At 30.6% G+C, this 20,926-nt stretch overlaps 6 protein-coding genes across 6 annotated transcripts, besides 2 other annotated features; 4 read left to right on the top strand and 2 right to left on the bottom strand.

The window, feature by feature from the left end:
- Positions 1-785: 785 nt before the first annotated feature.
- Positions 786-972: a mobile genetic element.
- Positions 973-2,513: 1,541 nt separating this feature from the next.
- Positions 2,514-2,978: a mobile genetic element.
- Positions 2,979-5,429: 2,451 nt separating this feature from the next.
- Positions 5,430-6,614, top strand: TVAGG3_0035440 (L domain-like family; the record flags this gene model as incomplete). Its single annotated transcript, XM_001306511.1, has 1 exon — positions 5,430-6,614. One exon carries the CDS (start codon positions 5,430-5,432, stop codon positions 6,612-6,614), a length of 1,185 nt encoding a protein of 394 aa, XP_001306512.1.
- Positions 6,615-6,814: 200 nt separating this feature from the next.
- On the top strand, positions 6,815-8,170 carry TVAGG3_0035430 (BspA type Leucine rich repeat region (6 copies) family; the record flags this gene model as incomplete). Its single annotated transcript, XM_001306510.1, has 1 exon — positions 6,815-8,170. One exon carries the CDS (start codon positions 6,815-6,817, stop codon positions 8,168-8,170), a length of 1,356 nt encoding a protein of 451 aa, XP_001306511.1.
- Positions 8,171-8,798: 628 nt separating this feature from the next.
- On the top strand, positions 8,799-10,577 carry TVAGG3_0035420 (BspA type Leucine rich repeat region (6 copies) family; the record flags this gene model as incomplete). Its single annotated transcript, XM_001306509.1, has 1 exon — positions 8,799-10,577. One exon carries the CDS (start codon positions 8,799-8,801, stop codon positions 10,575-10,577), a length of 1,779 nt encoding a protein of 592 aa, XP_001306510.1.
- A 1,584-nt stretch (positions 10,578-12,161) lies between these two features.
- TVAGG3_0035410 (armadillo (ARM) repeat-containing protein family) lies at positions 12,162-17,591 on the bottom strand (the record flags this gene model as incomplete). The annotated part of the gene is made up of 1 exon (XM_001306508.1): positions 12,209-17,569. The coding sequence occupies one exon, from the start codon at positions 17,567-17,569 to the stop codon at positions 12,209-12,211; it is 5,361 nt and encodes a 1,786-aa protein (XP_001306509.1).
- Positions 17,592-18,123: 532 nt separating this feature from the next.
- TVAGG3_0035400 (proteasome regulatory particle assembly) lies at positions 18,124-18,624 on the bottom strand (the record flags this gene model as incomplete). The annotated part of the gene is made up of 1 exon (XM_001306507.1): positions 18,124-18,624. The coding sequence occupies one exon, from the start codon at positions 18,622-18,624 to the stop codon at positions 18,124-18,126; it is 501 nt and encodes a 166-aa protein (XP_001306508.1).
- A 367-nt stretch (positions 18,625-18,991) lies between these two features.
- On the top strand, positions 18,992-20,926 carry TVAGG3_0035390 (beta-lactamase family; the record flags this gene model as incomplete). The annotated part of the gene is made up of 1 exon (XM_001306506.1): positions 18,992-20,926. The coding sequence occupies one exon, from the start codon at positions 18,992-18,994 to the stop codon at positions 20,924-20,926; it is 1,935 nt and encodes a 644-aa protein (XP_001306507.1).

Genomic DNA, 20,926 nt, shown 5'->3' with positions numbered 1-20,926 from the left:
GTTGGTTTATTTGCATATGTAAACGCTTTACCACACATTTTGCATTTAGATGAAAGGATTAAATCGTGATAGTATTGAAAATCATCCATTGAAACATTATTTTTAGTATCCTTTCTGCTTTTTCATCTTGTTTCTTATATGATTCAATTTTATATTTCCAATACTTTTTCGTTAATTCAAAACTTGATTCTATCTCTTCCTCAGGATATTTTTCATTAGGATTAAAGTCTTTATATGCTAAAGCGTAACGAATCATTGAAGCATTCGATGATAAAGAAAGATTATGAAGCATATCAATTTTATAAACAAATGTTTCTTCAATAATTTTATCAATTGGGTCAATCATAATTTCAACATCTTTATTGCAATAATGAATAAAATATTCTAATCTATTCTTAAAGTTTTTAGCATCATTGAGATATATTTGATAATCACTATCTGATATAGTTTCTTGAGTTAATGCTGAATAAAATGAATCTTGAGTGAATGGTTCCTCTTTATATAATTCTTCTTCGTAATTTTCCCATGTGATGAATTGATAAGGGAAAAAGGATTTAACACGTGATTTATTGTTTCCGAAATCTTGAGTGAATTGGTCTAATGTCCCACCCGCTATATAATTTCTGATGTCAATAAATCTCAATTCATATGGAGCGTTTGTTTTTTACAATGACTTGCTTAAATTGAGAAGAAGAACCCAGCATTGATTTTATTTTCCATTTTGCAGTGTTTAAATCACGAAGAATTAAATTTAAATCAAACTTTCCCGAATTAAAACCTATGATATTCACTTTATTGAATTCCTCATCTAGAAGTTCTTTAAATGCTTCCTTCTGTTTTTCATTTAATGTATGAGACAAAGTCCCCGCCGTTTGGTCTGAAAGACCTTCAGGACTCAAAGAGTCCGTTTGCGACTTCATTAATTCTTCATATTGTTCAATATTTGATTTAGCAACTAATGAACAGGTTGAAAATAAAAACTCAATCCAATCAGAAATAAAAGAATCACTCGAAGTTAAGCAAAAATTCCTCGTATATGTTTTATCATTTAATTTAACCGTTGATGATACCATGAATGGTTTTAAGTAAGCGTTCAAAGTTGCACACTCAGAAAGTTGTAATTCTTCTTTAGTCTCTAATGTTTCGAAGTCAAAAGTAATATAATATCTTGTCGGTTGATAATATTCCTGCAAATTATGAGCTAATAACCACTGATATATCTTCTGTTTCGTAATATGTGGTGCATATGGTTGCTGTGTCTTTTGCAATTGAACGTCTTGAATTAATCTTCCATTATTTTCTTTACATTTCTCACAATGCTTTAAAAATCTTCTTTGGTTTTTCCTTTCTGGATCATCACGGATAGAATAAACTTCTTCTTTACAATATGGACAAACTCTATAGCCGGTGAGTGCTTCAACGTCTGTTATTCTGTCAGCGTGAAGTTTTCCACATGGACTCTGTGTTAATAAAATATTTATTGTTTCAAATTCTGGATCTATCATTATTGAATCCACTAATGGAAAGTCTACCTTATTTATGTCCACGTCTTCTGGTTGAGGATCACAATAATAGAAATCAATATTAACATTTAACATTCTCGCTAATCTCTCACTTTCTGATGAAATGTCAAACCCTTCATATGAATCTATTGCTTCATTTAAATAGCTTCTACGAGTTTTAGGATTAACACCATCAGGAATGTTATAGAAGCGTTTAAATAACCTTCTACCTTCTGCTCTAATTTGATTATCATTCATTTTAGCTGTTCCGTTTTTGTTCATTTATGTAAGAATAAAAAATTAAAAAATAAATAAAAATAAAGTTTATTTTTTAAAGCCCATAAAATGAATTAAGAACACATAAATTTTTATCATCTGCAACGTGACGAATACATTTTAATTTACTCAAGAATGTGTACCCTGATACATTAAATCTAATTCCTGTCTTATTTAATTTCACAACTTTGAAAAGGAATGTATGAATAGCTATAAAATGATGAGAAGATGTTTTATGGGTTGCTTCCATTTTTTCTGAAATAAATGAATAAATATAATGTTTATACGTTTTCATATCTTTTATATTCTTAATAACGAATGGTATAGACCTTTCAACTTCGTCTTCCTTCGGTGCTGTTCTTTCATATGAAACATTATTGGTATCTTCAACAATGAAACCACAATCACATAAAATTTTATATGTTCCAATGGTTTCTTTTGATATTTTATCTAATAAATCAAAAACTTTATCAACACCTGTGCATTTATTTAAATAATAATTTGTGTAAATATCATGATCTTCTTTCTTAATCGTATTAGTTGCATATATCACGTTTTTAAGAGCTTTTTTGAATTTCTCAGAATCGAGAGGGGGTGAAAGTAAGATACAAGGGTATTCTTCATTATCAATAAATTGTAACTTATGTTTACGAATAAATTTAGTACCTTCTTCTGAAAGTGTTTCATCTATTTCGCCATCTAATAAATTTTGTGTTGATTCTGAGACATAATTTTTATATCTTTCTTCATGAGATTTCTGAACTGCTGATTCTGAAGCTGGATATTCATTAAACCCTCTACTTCATTTTCATTATATTTTTCAACTTCTCTTAATTCCTTAATTTTTTCATCTATTTCATCTCTTATTTTTTCCAGTTTTTCAATTTCATTGTATTCATCATCATCTTTAATCCGTTCTTCATAATATTCAGGGAAAACATCAGGTTCTTTAGGTTTTTCTTCTTCAGATGTGGGATATAAGAAATTTATAACATCATCTTTATTCATTTTTCCATCATAATCTAAATCATTTAATAACTCGGCAAATTTTTGACAATTTCTTAAATAATATTTACTAACTTCATAACACAACTCATCTAATATATCCTTTATTTCCTCGTTTGTGAATCCTAATTTTTTAACGTCGTTAGTTTTGACGCTCATTTCATACGAATTAAAAATAAATTATTCAAAAATGTAAGACATTGAATTTTTAAAGTTTATTTTTTTATTTTTTATTTCATTATGGTAGTGAATCTTTCATTCATGAAAATAATTATTTCTAATTTCTTTTACTCTCTCGTACATACTAGATTTGAAGAATTCAGAACTTTTACCATAATCTCCTAAATGTTTTCTTATCCCTAACGTGTGCCAGTTATTATATGAAACTGAATAAACTTTATCTTTATCTTTACACCTTTCATCACTTCCAATATATTTATATCTCAGTTTTGATTTAGCATTTTCATATTCATTAGCGTTTAATAATTCACAGTCTTCCTTTTTAAATAAATGTTTTATGTATTCAGGATTTAATACTCTACGTTTATATGCTCCTAACTTAATTCTAAAGGTTTTTCTACAAAATTTAGGAATTCCATCCTCTTTAATGTCATCAATGATTTCCATTTCATTATTTTCAATTTCTTCTTCTCGTTTATGAGGTCTTTGATTATGACTCCATTGATTCCATGAAATTAAATATTCTTTATCATTATATTTATACCTCATTAGCTTATTTTGGCTTTCATATTCATTTAATAATTCACAATCTTCATTTTTAAATTGAAGTTTAACCCATTCAGGATTTAAACAATGTTTAATTAATCGCGGAATATCTGACATCATCTATATATAGCTTCTTTTATAAAAGATAAAAAATAAATTATTTTAAAATTAATGTTAATTTTTTAATGATTTATAAATAAATATATTTTAATGCATCGTCTATATATAGATGTAACAAAAAAAGTCACACAACCCTTCCTATCCTACTACTAAAAAAAAAATTCAAAGAATTGACAATTAGATAGCACAAATTTAATTCTCTAGACAAAGTATTATTGCTTATATATTCAAAACATTATCCTTAGTTTTGATATGTTGGCCAAAAATTTTTGTGTTATTTTTTGTGTTTAAGCATAAATTATGTATTTACTTATGAAGGATAAGCATTTTATTCATTGTCATAAATATGTACCATAACAAATTGATAAAATTTTAAAAAATTGTGTATTTTAGCGGGTATTATTCTGGCCAATGCCCGTTGTTACAAGATTTAATATTAACCATATCAATAGCAGACTCAATGTAAAAATTTAGATATATTTTTTTTCATTATTCAAACTTTAATAAATTTTAGTATAATGAATGATTTTGTTTCGTGTATGATACAGAAATGAAAAGCTTAATTAATATTATTTTGCATTTTTTCAAGAATGTTAGAGTATATCTACATTCAAAAATCAGATTCGAACTGCGATACTGCATTAAATTGATGCACATCTGATAAGGATCTCAAAAGAGTAAAGTTAATTTTTTTTTGAGTTTTTTTAAGTTTTGGGCCTTAGTAAAACACCATCTCGAGCAGTATTTTTGGGACGACGATAGGCCTTATTTGGCCTTACAGTGGGCCCTTAAAATTGATCTTTCTAATACATATTTTTGGAAGGGCGTAAGATACGCCAACTTAAAAATATTATCAAATGAGAGAAAATCACTCAACAAAAAAACAATTCTTTCAAAAAGTTTGACATTGATCTTTCTAATACATATTTTTGGAAGGGCGTAAGATACGCCAACTTAAAAATATTATTAAATATGAGAAAATCGCTCAACAAAAAAACAATTCTTTCAAAAAGTTTAAAATTGATCTTTCTAATACATATCCTTTGGAAGGAGTTTACATTCTCAAAATAAAAACCAGTTCAAAATCTTATTATTCCTTGAATAAAAATCATTTAATTTCAAATCCATTCCAAATCCTTAAATCTGTATTAAAATCATTTTGCCAACAACCAATACAATACAAATTACATTTCCATATATCTTCTTGTCCATTTTAATTTTTTATCTCATTTTATTTAATTTTATTTAAAGCATATAGACATCGAGATCCTTTACACATAGTTATATAAAAGTCAAATACATAATAAATTCTTAATTCTAGAGATATCTCAAAATCTCATTTTTTTAATTTAAAATACCTTTCATTTTTCACAGTACGATCACAACAAACAAGCCATTTACTAATTAACACATATAAGAAAAATATCAAATTACAAAACAACTTTCAATATCATTCGCATCAAATTCTATTTTTTCATAATTATCAACTACATTTATTATATAATATATGTCGGCGCATATTCCACTCTATACAAGTGTCAGACACACTCACACAAAGCTGTGAGATTCATACCTCTATCAGTAGGACTTCTCAAATCAAGAACACATATGTTTCACTATAGCACATCTGTGTAGGATCTAATTAACCCTTTGGACTGGTACTTCAAAATTTGATAATTTGATAATTTCATGTGATATCATCATTTGCCTTTAAAACAACTGTGTGTTAAACTAGACACGTTTCTCTATCATAATGCAAAATATCAAAGTTTGGGAGACTCCGATTTTGATTGCACATTTATGGAATTTCGAATCTTTCCATCGAATCTAGAGGATATGTCATACACAATCGATGAAAACGAATTAAATTTCTTACCACAATTCATCAATTTACAAAAAATAAACTTTACCACAGAACAAGTTACAAAGATAGCAATTAAATACCTTAATCTAACGGGATCTAAAGTGAATGAGATTATATTACCAGGAAATACGATTGTTAATATCTCCGATGGTGCATTACAAAGTTATTCTCTTCAAAAGATAAATATTCATGGAAATTATCAGGTTAATCTAAAAAACCTCTTTGAAAACTGCCCTAACCTATTAAGAATTGATTTCATTGATTTTAATGATGCACCCAACATTTCTGAACTTCAGGGTTCAAACTTAAAAGAAATACATTTAACAAATTCATTTCTTGAATTTAAAAAACAATTATCATTTTATACAAACCTACAAACAATTATTATAAATGATCAGTATACTGTAAATTGCACAGAATTGAAACAAAATGTTCCAAAATTGTCTAGTTTTTCAATAAATCAAAATTATAAAGGATATTTTAAAGGAAATATTCAATATAGTTCTAATTCTCTAGTTGGTGGAATATCGGACGTAAGAGATACAGTTCCATTCTACTTCGTTAACAGTAGTATCGATTCCAATTCAATTGATATTGAAACAAATAGAGAAAAACAATATATCGCATACATTTATCAATTAAGCGTAGAAAAAATTATATCATTTACAAGTAGTTTACGCTTCAAAGAACTGCATATTAAAACGAAAAATTTGGAATTTCAACGAAATAACAATAATTCTCCATTTGATATAACTAACCTATTTTTCGAGGACTATGAAATTCTGACGATAAATGAGAATTCATTTAAGCAAGATGATTCTATTCAAGGATTTCATTTTAAAGGTGGCCAAATCATAATCAGAGAAAATGCATTTAAAGATCAAACAATTAATTTACTTGATTTGCAATATAATTCAGAATCAAATGTTAATGATAGATCATTTGTTCATTGCAATATCCAAAATTTTTTGTTGGAAATAACACAAAAATCAATTTCAGAAACATCATCGATAACAATATTGACATTAACTTCTTTGGATGGAACAATGGATATTCTTTATATAATGGAAGTTCTACTCAGGGCACGAAAATTATTGTTGTTAAAAAGGGAATGGAATTGACACCATTAACGTTTGCAGGACTAACACCTGATGAAGTTATTTTCGAAATATGTAATTACACTATAATTGAAACTAATACATTTGAAGGTACTACTTTAAAAAATATAACTTTCAATGTCGAAGTCAAAGAAATCAAAAACGCGGCATTCAATGAGAACATAAATCTTGAAAACATTATATTTAATTGATCTACAGAGAATATGATAATAAATCAACAAGCATTTCATTTTGGAACATTGAAACAAATCACCTTCACTTCAGTAAATATTACATTCATAAGAGAATCATTTAATGCTATTCATAATCTTAATTGCATCACGATCAATTCAAAATACATACAATTCAACGAAAATACATTCAATGTTCTTTCTTCCCTAGAAAAAATCTTCATTAACAGTATTGATAGTAATGCTTTAGTAACATTTGAATCAAACACATTCTATAAGTGCGACAAGTTCGAAACAATTGAAATTATCAATCCAAACACAAATCTTGTTATTAATGAAAATGCATTCGCAAACACAAAAATTAAGACATGGAAAATAGATCAGACATATGAAAAATTTGATATTTTGAGTATTATTAAACACTGCCCAAACCTTGAAAGTATTATTGTCATCAGCAGTAGGTCAGATATTAAATATATTTCAAATACTGAAGATTTACAAGACATTGGAAATGCAAAACATATTAAATTTGTAAGCAAGAGCATAGGGCAAAGTGAAATCAACAGCTTAAATATTGATTTTTCACAAAATGAAATCGACGAAATATCATTTTTTATGTTGAAAAAAGAAAAAATTTCGAAATTACCTAATTTCAATGTTAATAAGATCACATTTTATGCGAATATCAGCAATTTTGAATCAAGTCCTTTCAAAAATATAACTAATCTTAAGTCAATTCATTTCGAAGGTAGTAATCAGTTAAATTTTGTTGCAAACACATTTGATGGTCTGCATTCATTAGACAGTATTACAATAAAAGATAATACAGATATTGATTTTGGTAATTCTGTTTTTGAGGGCTTGACGTTAAAATCATTTATTTTACCAAAAAACTCACGTTCAACAATTAATCAAAATTCATTTTTTAGAACTCATATCGACAATTTAATTGTCGGAGAAAATGCTATAATCAATAGAGAAAGTGTTCTTCGCAATTATAGAGCAATTTCTCAAAGTTTATCCAAATTGACTATAAAAAATGTTATTTTCAATGAAAAAATCAGTAATTTTCAACATAATGCATTTAATAATATTTATTCAGACTATGCCATCATATTTAATGATGATTCTGAGAACTCAATCATCAATAATGGTGTATTTCAATTAAGTAGCTTTAATACAATCATATTCAAATCACCAAATATAATATTCGGCACTCATTTATTCAACGAAACAAGTTTTAGTAAGATCGTTATAGACAGCAACATTGACAACCCTGTAGTTAAATTCAGCAGCGAAGCATTCAGAAATTGCGGACAATCAATAACAATCGAAATAATTAATCATCGAAGATGGCGCATTTTCAAAAGTGGAGAAAGTAAAATTTAATTTCACCGATCTTTCTCCATCAGATAGATTGACTCTTTTAAGCCAGAATCCAAACATTGAGTTCATTGGTGGTAGTAATGAGGCAGTCACATTGAATATAACAGACTTAAACGAAATCAATAATTATAACGGAATCATCACCAAATTTATCTTTTTAAATCCAGAAATATCATTGAAAGATGTTCCATCATTAAATGTCACATATGTTACATTTAATTCTCTTAAAGAAAAAGAAATCACACGTGTTAATAATCTTAATGTAAGCAATATAATATTTGAAACAAATATAGAACACATTGCTTCATTTAGTTTTTCAAAAAACACGAATCTTACATCAATCAGTTTTACCAAAAATTATCCACTTACAATAGATGGAAATGCATTCAATGGATGCACAAAATTGACAACTATCAACATCTCAGAGAATGCAAAAGTTACAATAGTTGATTTTGCATTTAATAACACAAGAATAAAAGTGTTCAACGTTTCTCAGAATTTCAATGTTTCATTTGCAAGTTTAGCTTTAACAGGACTTAATATCATCAATGTTAATAAAAATGATAACAAAAACATCTATATCAGTGATCAAAGTGATATTGAAAGTAAATGTCAAGCAATTAATGAAAATATGATTTTGAATATTTTATCAACAGATGTTTCTATTTCTTCACTTAAAGATAAATGTTTTAAGAATGTTGACACAGTTAATCTTTATTTGGTCAGTGATACTAGTACTAGCATCAACTCAGATATGTTCATTAACTCAAAAATCAAAGTATTTAATGCAGAATTGACAAAAATCAATAAAATTTGGTCTGGTGCATTCACAAATTGTTCATCTCTTAAGTCTATTTTACTTCCAAAAGGTGTTGATTTCAACTTTACAGAAATTTTAATCAACTGTAAAAACATCGAAACATTTAAAGCACTTCTAACTTACGTTACATCTCCTGAAGATATCAACAATGCATCCGTCGTAATCTCATCAAAACAATTCAAGCTATCAGAGCTCAATTGTTTAAAGTACAAAGATATAGTGAATATTTCAATTGTGTTTTGCAACGAAGCAACAATTCCAAGAAATTCATTCAAAGAATTGAACAAACTACGAAGATTCGATTTATCACAATCAAAAATATCATCCATTGGAACGGGTGCATTTACAAATATTAACTCAATATTTGAGTTAATGCTACCAAAATCACGAATAACTATTTTAGAAGATGCTTTCAAGAACGTAACAATTAAACAATTAAAAGTTACATCTAACTTGGCACTTAATAAGGGTGCATTCAACAACTGTACAATTAATGAAATTTACATAGATGAAGGCGTTACAGATTTCAATGTTGGTCCATTCAACAAATGTGGTGACAATCTCACTATCAACGTGAATGTAAATAATACTCTATTCAAATGGGAACAATTTTTGCTGAAAAAGATACAGAGAGGTTTAAGAAAACTTCGTGCAGAATCAGATCAATATGAGTTGATCTACATTCCTGCAGCATCAGATGTAGTTCTCAACATCTCAGAATATAAAATTGAGCCACATGCACTTTCGTATTGCCAAAAATATGCTATCATTGCAAACCCGAAGTCAATGGATTCATTGATAGAAACATGTAACTCTGGCGGTGATAGTGCAACTGTATTTTTACCATCTGAAGTAGACTCATTTGATTATCGTTACTTCAATTGCAGATCCAAGGTTTGTTCACTGAATTGCAAGGGAACAAATGATCCACCTCGAACACCATATCCAACACCAATTCCAACACCCGTACCAATCAATTCAGAGAATGCTATGCAGAAAGACAGCGTTGAACAAGTAACTCCAGTTTTATCTGTCCAAGATGATGGAAAAACAGTTCAAATGACAGCAACATTGTCAGAACTTGTTACACAATCGGAAACAGATACTGAAACAACAGAAATTTCCATCACAGATACAAATAGTTCATTGACAACGACATATGTTATTGTTTACATAAGAACATTGATTGATATCGTAACAATGACATACACAAACATCTGGATTGAATATAATGATGTTGAAACTCGTCCGGGACTTTCCACAGGTAAAGTCATTTTATTGTCAACAGGATGTGTTGTTCTTGTATTTTTGGTCGTTATGATGGGCCTTTATCTATATCGACGTACAAAAGATAATGTTGATAATGATTCATCAACATCATTCACTGAAATGGAAAAGGATATTGGCCACGTTATAGATCCACAAAAAGATGATTTTGATATTGAAAGTGACCCTGAAAACAACCTTGATGAAACAACTCGCGATAATCCTTTGACAATAACAAATGATTCGGATGATATGAAATACGATAGCTATAGCTATGATACGGACAAAAAATCAAACAATAATCTTATGAATTTCGAAATTTAATTAAAATTTTATTATTTTTAAGTACTTTATAATATAGTTTTTTATAACTATCACCAAACTTTTTAAAATCAGATATCAAATAAAGTCTTATTCTTATTATATTTATGATTCACAAAAAGTTACGAAAATTAAGCACTTTTTAGCACAAAATCATAAATTTGCTTGATATTTAATGTTTTACCACAATATAACATCATTATATCAGAAGCTTTATGTATATCTAGGAAAAATTAATATTTAAATTACCTATATATTAATAATTTATTCTCCAACAAAAACCATATCATTTATACAACATAACTTTAAAAAGATTATGTTCTAATTCAATATTATAAATTGACGAATAAAGATTTTATAATAAATCTCTTTGGCATATGAAACAAGGATTGATTGGATTATTATGAATCCATCTCCTGAGTGACCTTGCTCAAGAGGACCTGACGGAGATTTGAATGTTTGACTCCCATTCAAAAAAGTAGGGTGTTTTAAGTCTTTTCGGACGTAGCTACTTCCTCCACCACCACGTCCAACGTCAACACCACCACCACCGCCATAGTAACCAGCTCCCCCACCCCCAGAAGAGGCTCCCCAGCAGTCTTTAGCATCACCCCCCTGCAAAAAAGCTCCTTTAGAAGATTCACATTTAGCACTCCCTGAAAAATAGCTTTTGTGGCCACCTTGAGTTTGATCTCCCCCTCCTGCATGATATAAATTAAAGTCTAGATCCTGACCTTCTTGGCCAACATAACCGCCGTAACCGCCAGGATTCTCATATTGATACATCCCTGATCCACCTCCGGATCCAGAAGCAATAAGGACATCAGAAATATTATCATTAACACTTATGAATGTGGATCCACCACCAGTACACGATTTGTATCCATCATTTCCGATATCATTTTTTCCTGCCTTCCAAAAATTCGAGGTCAACCTTTTGGTACTACATTGGCCGTGGGAACCAACATATATGTTCAGTTTTGTTTGTCGCTTTACATGAAAAATTGCCTCGGTGTATGCGCCAAGCCCTCCTTTTTTGTTTGAGATATATCCACCTTGGGCTCCCCATACACGGATGAGATATGTAGCTGGGCTTAAGAATAGATATTGTGCAGCACCTGTGCATTTAAATTGATAAATGATAGATCATCATATTTTAAGATTATGACAAAAAATCCCTTTTTTGATAAAAATTGAGAAAGAAAAATTTGTATTCGGATCAGAATTCTATTGATGTATGAATACAAATATTGATCCGATAAATTTAATAATCATTAATGTGTAATTAAACGTGTATGGCATAGTCTTAAATAACAAGTTTAAGGTTAATGTAATCAAATACAATAATAATATCACTTTACGCACTCATCATTTTTTCCCTGCTCATCATTATCTATTGCTGACAATATAAATATCTAATATAATAGTATTACTATTACCATGGAAACTTTCAGCAAAAACTCATAAATTTTGGTTCTCGGAGTGACATTGAGTTACATATTATTGGAGTTGAAAAAATTGAGAGGATGTCAAGTGGTTGTAAGTGAATTTATTAAAACCAAGTTTTGGTAATTGAAAGTAAAATAAACATTTGTTTTTAAGAAAAAAACTAAAATATAAAAAACAAAAAAATCCTAAGTAAATATTACATCTTCAGAATCCGAAGAAAGTACTAAACTACTTGAAGATTCGTCATCATCCTCTTCTTGACTTGGAGGAACAATTGGAGGCACAATAACAGTAGGAATCTGGGAATTCACACTACTTTGCTGAGGCATGAAAGACATTGCGGTTTTCTTTATCGATTCCATGTCAGAGTAATCAGAAATTTCAGATGATTCTTCTTCATCATTTTCATAAACATTCGAAGAATCAATTGGAGGAGGTTCGAACACAAAGTTCTGAGAGTCATTTCCTTTCTGTGATTTGAGGTGGAATGTTTCTTCTTCCTGTGGAATTTCTTCTTCATTTTGATTTTCACTTTTTACTGTGAAATCTGGTTCATAACTTTCTTTTTCATTTTCAGTCAAATCAGGCAATTTCGTGTTAATTAAGAATTTATTCATTCCTTCAATGATACCTTCAGGAAACTCTGTGTCAAACATATCCAAAATTGGCAATAATTTCTTATCAATTGTATTAAATTCCGTCAATTTCCAACCTCCAATTACTTTTCTCTTTTTCATGGAAAACTTTGGAGTTTTTGATGAAATATCCAAATCAAGTTTCGTGTCTGGATACAAAGAAATCAAATTATACAATGCTTTTGTTGCAATTCTTGTCAAATCTTTGTTTCCGTTCAGCGGCAAATTGAACAAATAAAAAGAAATATCTTTGACGGCATTTTCTGACAATTTCGGTTTTCCTTTTTCAATTGAATGACAGAGAAACTCTGCAGACACGAATTCCATGTACAAATCATTAGCATTAAACGCAGTCACTAAATTCAAAGAATAATAAACAATGAAGTTTGTTTTGTCAGGATATTGAGAAATCATCATTTCTATATATTCTTTCGCTGTTTTCATATCATTCTGGAATACTTTGATATCGCATTGGCCTTGAACACTTAAGTAATACCGCGTAGCATCAATTAATCTGCCAAATAACGAACAATAACCGTCATCTCCCAAAATTTCTGACAAACAAAGTAAAAAGTGACAGGAAACAACAACAGATTCATCATTAAAAGAATCACTTTCAACAATGAAAGGAAGGATTAAAGAACAAATATATTCTTCACCACCAAATTTTTCAATGAACATTGAAATCTGTTCTTTTATTGATATTTTTCTCTCAACAACTTTTGAAATCAATTTAATTCCTGTTTTAACTGTATTAACTAAAAACGACTTCTTCAAATCACAACTTAATATACAAATTAAAGTACATAATACCGCAACAACTTCTTTTTCAAATAAATCTGTCTGTAAATCACTGTTTGTCAGTCTTTCTGACAAAACATCAATTATTGGATCCAACATCTCAAATCTTTTTTCATTCAAACAATACAAAGCATAAATCAACAAAAGAAAAAAAGTTCTTGTATTCAATAACTCTGATAAGGCCATCATCATAACCATCGGTTCCATTGATCTGTCACTTTTTGCTGATCTGACAGCGTTTGCGAAAACGATTTCGAAAATTTCTTCTGGAAATTTTGGCAAAATTTGTTTCATCAGAATTGCTATCGTCAAAACCGCCGTGTGATCGTAACATAGCATTTGTTTCACAGGGTTACTGAGTATCAATGTGTTTTGTTCGACCAAAGATGCGGCACTTTTCATCAAATTGTTCTTTTGCAAGTTCGTAATGTTCTCTGTGAAGTTACTCGATCCTAATCGTAAAAGAGACACATCAATGATTGCATCTAACAAGGGATAGAAACCATCTAATACTAAATTTTCTGTATGGTACTCAATTATGGCAAAAAATGTCAAACTTGTCAAATTTGACAAAATAAACTTTTCAAAAATTTCTTGGTTATCTAATTGTAACAAAATTTCTGACATCGTATTACTTGCAACAACTTCTTTGGTGGTGATATCAAATTTTACATCACTTTTCTGTATGTAATTCCTAAATTCTTCGAAAGATTTCGGACTTTTTCTTTCGTATTTCGAGAGAACAGGAATTAAAACATCAGAAACGTCCTTTGGCTTGACAATGAAGACATCAGCAAGGACGTGGCAGCTCGCAACAACTTCTGGTGAGTTCTGAGGGAAGTTAAGAGCGTATTGAAAAACTTGTCGGGCCAGATAATACTCATTTGATACCAAGAAGTAGTCGTTCCAGAGTTTCTTCATTGCAGTTGCGATGCTTGATGAATCCTGCCTAACTTTCGTTGTCATGTTAAGCAGATTGATCAGTGTTCCCGAGTCATGAGCCATTCTCTTAACTAATGGAGTCATGTTAGGGATGATTCGCTCCTGCTGCTCCTCGAAATATGCGAAATCTTCGGCAATAAGCATGATACAGCCCTTTAAATCAATGTCACTCGCATTTAATGACAAATAATTTATGAAATTCTTCGACTGAAGTACGTATCCTGACGGTGACAAGCTAGTTATCACAATGTCAGACGAGAAACTCTCTGATTTGAAGAATTTCTTCGAATGACACTGATATATTATTTTCAAAACTGCTTGTCTTGAGTGTTCGTCGTCGGAATCTATATGAGAGACAATAGTTGCGAGTATTACTGACCTTCCGCCCGAGTAAATATCATCAAAATTCTCCATACTCAAAATATTCGAAATCGCAACTACGTAATTCGCCGGGTTTTCGGAGTTTAATGAGGCCCTGAACACTTCCCGAAGCATACGGGGGTCGCGCGATACAGTCGAAGTTAATAATGAGATAATTCTCGACTGGATGAGATTTATGTGCTTGTTTTCCTGCGCTAGTGTCGAAAGCCATTTACCAAACGATAGGAATGAATCTGTCCTTTCTAAGGTAGATTTCGATAAAAGCGTAGATAAACAGTCCAACATCGCTACGATCGTTGTTTCTGTGGCTCCCTTGGATTTGTTCAGTAGATACGATATGAAATTGTCAAGATGGCCTTCGTGGAGACACATTAAAGCACGAGATCCACCTAATGCGTACTGATTGAGGAAATTGAAGGCTCTTTCGTCTAATACGGAGTCGTTCTTCTTTTTCTTCGCCCATTTGTGGAGAATAGGAGTCAAAATTTGGGCTAATTCGTAGTTTTCGGATAAAATTTTTGGAAAATTCGGCTGTTGAGAGATTCTGTATAGAACATTGACGAAACTGGGCCAGTGCTCGCTTGTCTGTAGCTGTCCTTTCGTTTTTAGAAGGAATAACCACTGTTGATAAGGAAAATTCGTGAAACAAATGGCGAAAGAAGGGTCATCGGACACCAGCTTCATTACTGATGTTATATAGGCCCTGCTGTAGTCATTTGCTTCGATGGCAAGTGCTAATTTGAACTCTAAACACTTAGGACCACCTTCGTCGGGCATTTGAGTGGGAATTTTATCGTTAAATAATCGTATGGCATATTTCTCACAGGCCTGAACGATTTTGGTGGATTCCAGAGAAATATCTGCGTTTGGATCGCGATTTTTAACGATTTGGGACAAAGTAACAACGTTATTATCACCAATTGCTTCTTTGTCGAGTCTGTGGATGGATTCGTCTGCAAAAACAATTGAACAATTTATTGCATCGTTATTTCCGTTGATTATTAGCTTCAACAACGCTGCATCGAGTGAGACTCTGAAGTCAAGCCATATTTTGGCCTCTTCTGAGTTCTCCGTCAACAAATTTGGCAAATTATTCGAAACTTGCATCGCAGAAGCAAAAGAAGTACCAAATTCCATGAGAATTAGTGGGTTATTGAGGGTTCCCTTTAAGAATGTCACTGCCAAATCAAAGTTTTTCGTTGGAGAAACGCAATATTGGATAAATCTTGAAATTGCGGCCTTTCCTTCCTCTGTATTTATCTTTGTATAGATTATATGGACCATTTCCTTCAACTGGTTCTGATCATTTGGCTTAATCATTGGAAATACGGACAAAATGTAAGGAATTTCGGGTCCGTTTTCATTTAAAAGGGGGATAAAGTATTCGGACAATTTATTTATACTGGTTGTATATGTTTTGAAGCATTTCATCATAGAAAGTGCCTTGAGTGTGAGTAATCTGACGTATTTATGCTCTTCTGCTGGTTTGTCAACACTTAGAATGCCATTCATGAAGTCCAAGTACACATTTAACGACCTATCTCCCACGGATTTGAAGAAATCTACGATCAAATTGTGTTGTTCTTCAAGTTCGAAGCGAATGACACGTTTTTTATCGTTGGAACCAACTATATTCGGTATGAAAACCTCAAAGAAAAGGTCTTTGACGGATTCATCCGAAATTTCTTTCGGAATTGAGTTGAAAAACAGGGAAAGGAGCTCCAGAATGTCCTTATCTCCCTTCTTAACGAGCTTAGCAAGCAGTTGTGCGAAGTTATATGCGTTTTCTTGGTAAAGAAATGGACAAACCGAAATTAAATTGCACAAAAACAGGTAACAGAACACTGTATGCTTTCCTTTCGTAGACCATTTGATAACTACACCCCATATCTCAACAACAAGTGCTTTGAAATCGTCCCTAATGTGATCTTTCGAATCAATAACTAATTTCTTAATGATTCCAAGCAAAGCATCAAGGAATTTCATTCGTAAAACGCCTCTATCGATCTTTTTCGACATAGTTATGAACGTTCTCAGAAACTGTAGCGATAATTCTGCAACTTCTACTGGATGGAATGAAAAATTGAGATTTACGACGCCATCAACCCATGTAGCGAAGTTTCTGAACTCTATTTCCTTCTTGCATGTTCCGAATTGGTTCCAGAAAACTTCACAGATAATTTGGCAAAGTTTTGGAAGAGCGGACATTGCAGCAAGAATTTCGCCTGCTGAGCGTCTGACGGTATTGGGCTCGTTATGATTCATGAATTTAAAGATTCTTTGAATGACATTTTGTTCAAATTCACTGAAATCGTGGTTTGCGCATTTCGCTGCTTTTAAAAAGAACTTGGATAAAAATATGAAAACGGAGCATTCGAAAGTTTGCAAATTTGTGAGATGTTCTTCAGCAATAATTGCATCTGTGTGTAATGCGTTAGGTTTTTTCTCGTTAGGGTCGTCAATCTCGAATATTGAAAACACTGCATGCGTGGTAAACATCATATCGATGAATATTTTTGAGAAAAGTTTGTTTGGATAAATTTGGAAGATAATTGACTGAGTTGACTCAATTTCCATCTTTGCACGCTCCTGATCGTACGATTCGAACATCTGAAATGCCTCTTCGATTGGCAATTTCGTACCTTTTGCCTTTGGAGAATTAATAAAAGAAGGAAGTTGAGATTGTAACTGAGAAGATGACAATCCACTGTTCATCATAACATTGGTGATTAATAATTTTGACCAATCATTGACGTAAATCTTAATGCCATCTTCAAAGTAACTCATTTTCGAAATTAAAAAAAAATTTCAACAAAAAAACCTTCCTTCAGCTCATTCTAGATTATATATGTCTTTAGTCGATATTTATATTGTTTGGAAATGATTTCATAAAATATTTTCAATAAAAACAAGGAAACACCACTCGACGTCGCTCTTATATTAGTTGAGAATATTAACCGTGCTTCTCAGTAAAATCTTTATATCAATTTTTTATATAAATCTTGTATGATAAGTAATACCTCAATTTTTTACTTTTGCAACTCAAAACGGATAATTTTTTTCAAATTATAGAACTATTTGAAATACAATAGAGACCAACACTGATATGGAAGTATAGGATATCAAAGAACCTTTATAATGGTAATACTATGATGAACAAATGCTAAAATCTGACTCGGTTATAATCAAATTTTTGATCTCAGGGAAATTGAAAAAGTAAAAATTTGAATAAACTTTCTAAAAAAGTTTATTTGCATAGAATGTATGAGAAGACTCTTTATTTTGCCTTGTTTGAAATAAGAATTTCTTCAGTTTCTCCGTTATTATAACGCCTTGCTAGACTAAGAATAACGGGGTATAAAAATTTTGTTTTTAGCATAAATATCTGCACTATTTAAAATAAGAAATTCTGCCATTTCTTTGCTATTAAAACTGGTTGCATAATGAAGAGGGGTCCATCCATCTATGTCTTTAGCATTGATATCTGCACCCTTTGAATTAAGAATTTCTGCCATTTCTTTTTTATTATTCCTGACTGTATAATGAAGAGGGGTAGATCTATATCTGTCTTTAGAATTGATATCTGCACCATTCGAAATAAAATATTCTGAAAGTGATGAAAGATAGAAATTCGAAGAATAAACAAAACATGTGTTGATGTCATGTGTTTGATCCAAATAAATTAAAAATGATTGAAGATTATTGTATTTAGAGCATAATTCTAAATCAATTTCTATGTTGTGTTCATTCATCAAAAATGTAACAAAATCAATATTGTGCGATATAATTGCATATTTCATGCATTTATTATCTGGTTTTTGTACTTTCAAGCATTCATTCATAATGTCATTTTTGCGACTATTTTTCACAACTTTATTTCACAAGAAAATAATCTTTTTCCCCCCAAATCATTAAAATGCAATGAAAATCATATGCATAAAGCAGGAATAAATGTTTGATAAACTGATAAATTCACAGCCGATGGAAAGATATTGGGTTATGAGTAGTTATCCCTATTTTGTAGAAATTCTCGAATTTGTATTTTGTAGTTAATTATAAGGTAATTTCGAGATAATAAGTTAAAATTTATGCCCAAAACGAATATATTCATATTTAAGATCTTTAAGCAACATAAATATTGTAAATATCATATTTACAACTTTTTTTTTGACATTAAATTTTTTTGAATTGAATTTTTAAAAGGAATAAATGGCTTTTGTTTGCCTTATTGTAAAAGCATCTACATCAATTTTAACACCAAGTAATATATCAGCTGATTCATTCGAAGATATATTTGAAGGAATTGTCGAAAGATTCAAAAATCATAATTTCGTCAGCGGCGCAGTCTCAGTCAATTATAATGGAAAGAACATATTTGAAAGCATCAAAGGTTTTTCTGACATCTCTAAACAAACTAAAGCAAATCGAGAAACCCTATACCATTGGTCATCTATTAGCTCAGTTTTGGCACATGTGTCAATTATGCAACTATATGAGGAAGGCAAGCTCAATCTAACTGATGATATCAAGAAATACTTAGGAAAAAAATTTTTCAAACGACTTTCATACAATGATACTATTAGAATCATCAATCTAATGAACCATGATACAGGCTGGGATGAGACTGCAGAAAAATCAATTGTTCATGGAAATAAAATTAAAGTAAACCTAGAAAATGTCATCAGAAAAAACGAACCTCAACAATTTTGTCGACCAGGAACATTCGTGTCATTTTCTGATTATGGAGTTGCAGTTGAAGGTCTTATCGTTGAGAAAGTTTCTAAGATGAAGTATTGGAAATATGTTCGTATGAACATACTCAAAAGGCTGGGTATGAATATGACTTCTGTTGATCCTCAAAGGAATGATATCTCCGAAGATATGCTCAGAAACATGGCAAAACCATATGCTCTTCAAAATGAAGATATGAGAATCATTGAGACAGAGATCTTTTCGAACCAATTTTATCCATCTGGATCAGTTATATCAACAATATCTGACATGTCCAAATTTGTTGACTCATTGATCTGGAAGGAAGGGACAAATAACATTTTTAAGAATAAGGAAACATATATTGAGTTTTACAATATATCGAAAGAATCGGCTAGAATATCTCATGGATTGTTCCAACAAATCTATTCAGACAAGATAATTGGATATGACCATCAAGGAAAAACAATTGGATATACAGCATTCATGTCAATACTTCCAGATCAGGGCTTTAGTTACGTCGGAGTTTCTAATATCCAAGATGATTTCGTTATTTCCAGAGCATTCCATCGTAAGCTCTGGGGAATCTACGTACCAAAGACTGATATAAACATATCATCAAATCTATCTGGTAAATATCGGCCTACAGCAATTGTTCATCGAGGATTTTTCATGAGACATGACTTAGATAAAATATATTCTCTCGATGTTTTAGAACGTAACAATCAATTCTCTTTTCGTGGGGAAATATATAGCATTTCTGAATTTAATCTATTCACAAACAATGCATCATCAAATGGTTCATATATTGGAAAATATCAAATCAGATTCATAAAAGATTCTAATCTTACTATCATTGGATTATGCAATTTCGATGAATGTTATGAAAAAGTCAATGAAATCAATAAATATGAAATACCACTAGTGATATATATTTTTGAAATATTTATCATAACAACATCTTGGATATTCTTCATTGGGGAATTAAATCATAGAACAAACACATGCTTTTGCTTCAAGCAAATAATTATAATGTTAATGATACTTCTCATTTGCACTTTATCATTCATAACAAACATAAATCTTTTGAAAAATAGAATATGTATCAGAACAACTGCCATGAATGTTATTTATATATTAATATTTATAATATGCTGCGAAGTTATATTATCATTAGTTTATTTTTCATTATTCATTATCGATTTCACTAAAGTAGCGGATCCTAAATACAAGTCTCCAATAGGTTCTTTAATTGATTTCATAATGTTTTCCATCGATTATGATCCTAATGATAATGTTGATATTTTTGATAAGGACGAAGATTTATGCAGTGAAGATTTATGTGAAATTGATATCTTGATTTTTTTATCTTGCATTTTCTGCATATTTTATCATGTTAGAATGCTAATTGTAAATGAAGCAATATATTTATAA

Source organism: Trichomonas vaginalis, chromosome IV (assembly GCF_026262505.1).
Source record: "Trichomonas vaginalis G3 chromosome IV, whole genome shotgun sequence".
Taxonomy (NCBI): domain Eukaryota; phylum Parabasalia; order Trichomonadida; family Trichomonadidae; genus Trichomonas; species Trichomonas vaginalis.
Note: the sequence above shows the minus strand (reverse complement) of the source record. Positions and strands in the feature narration are given on the sequence as shown.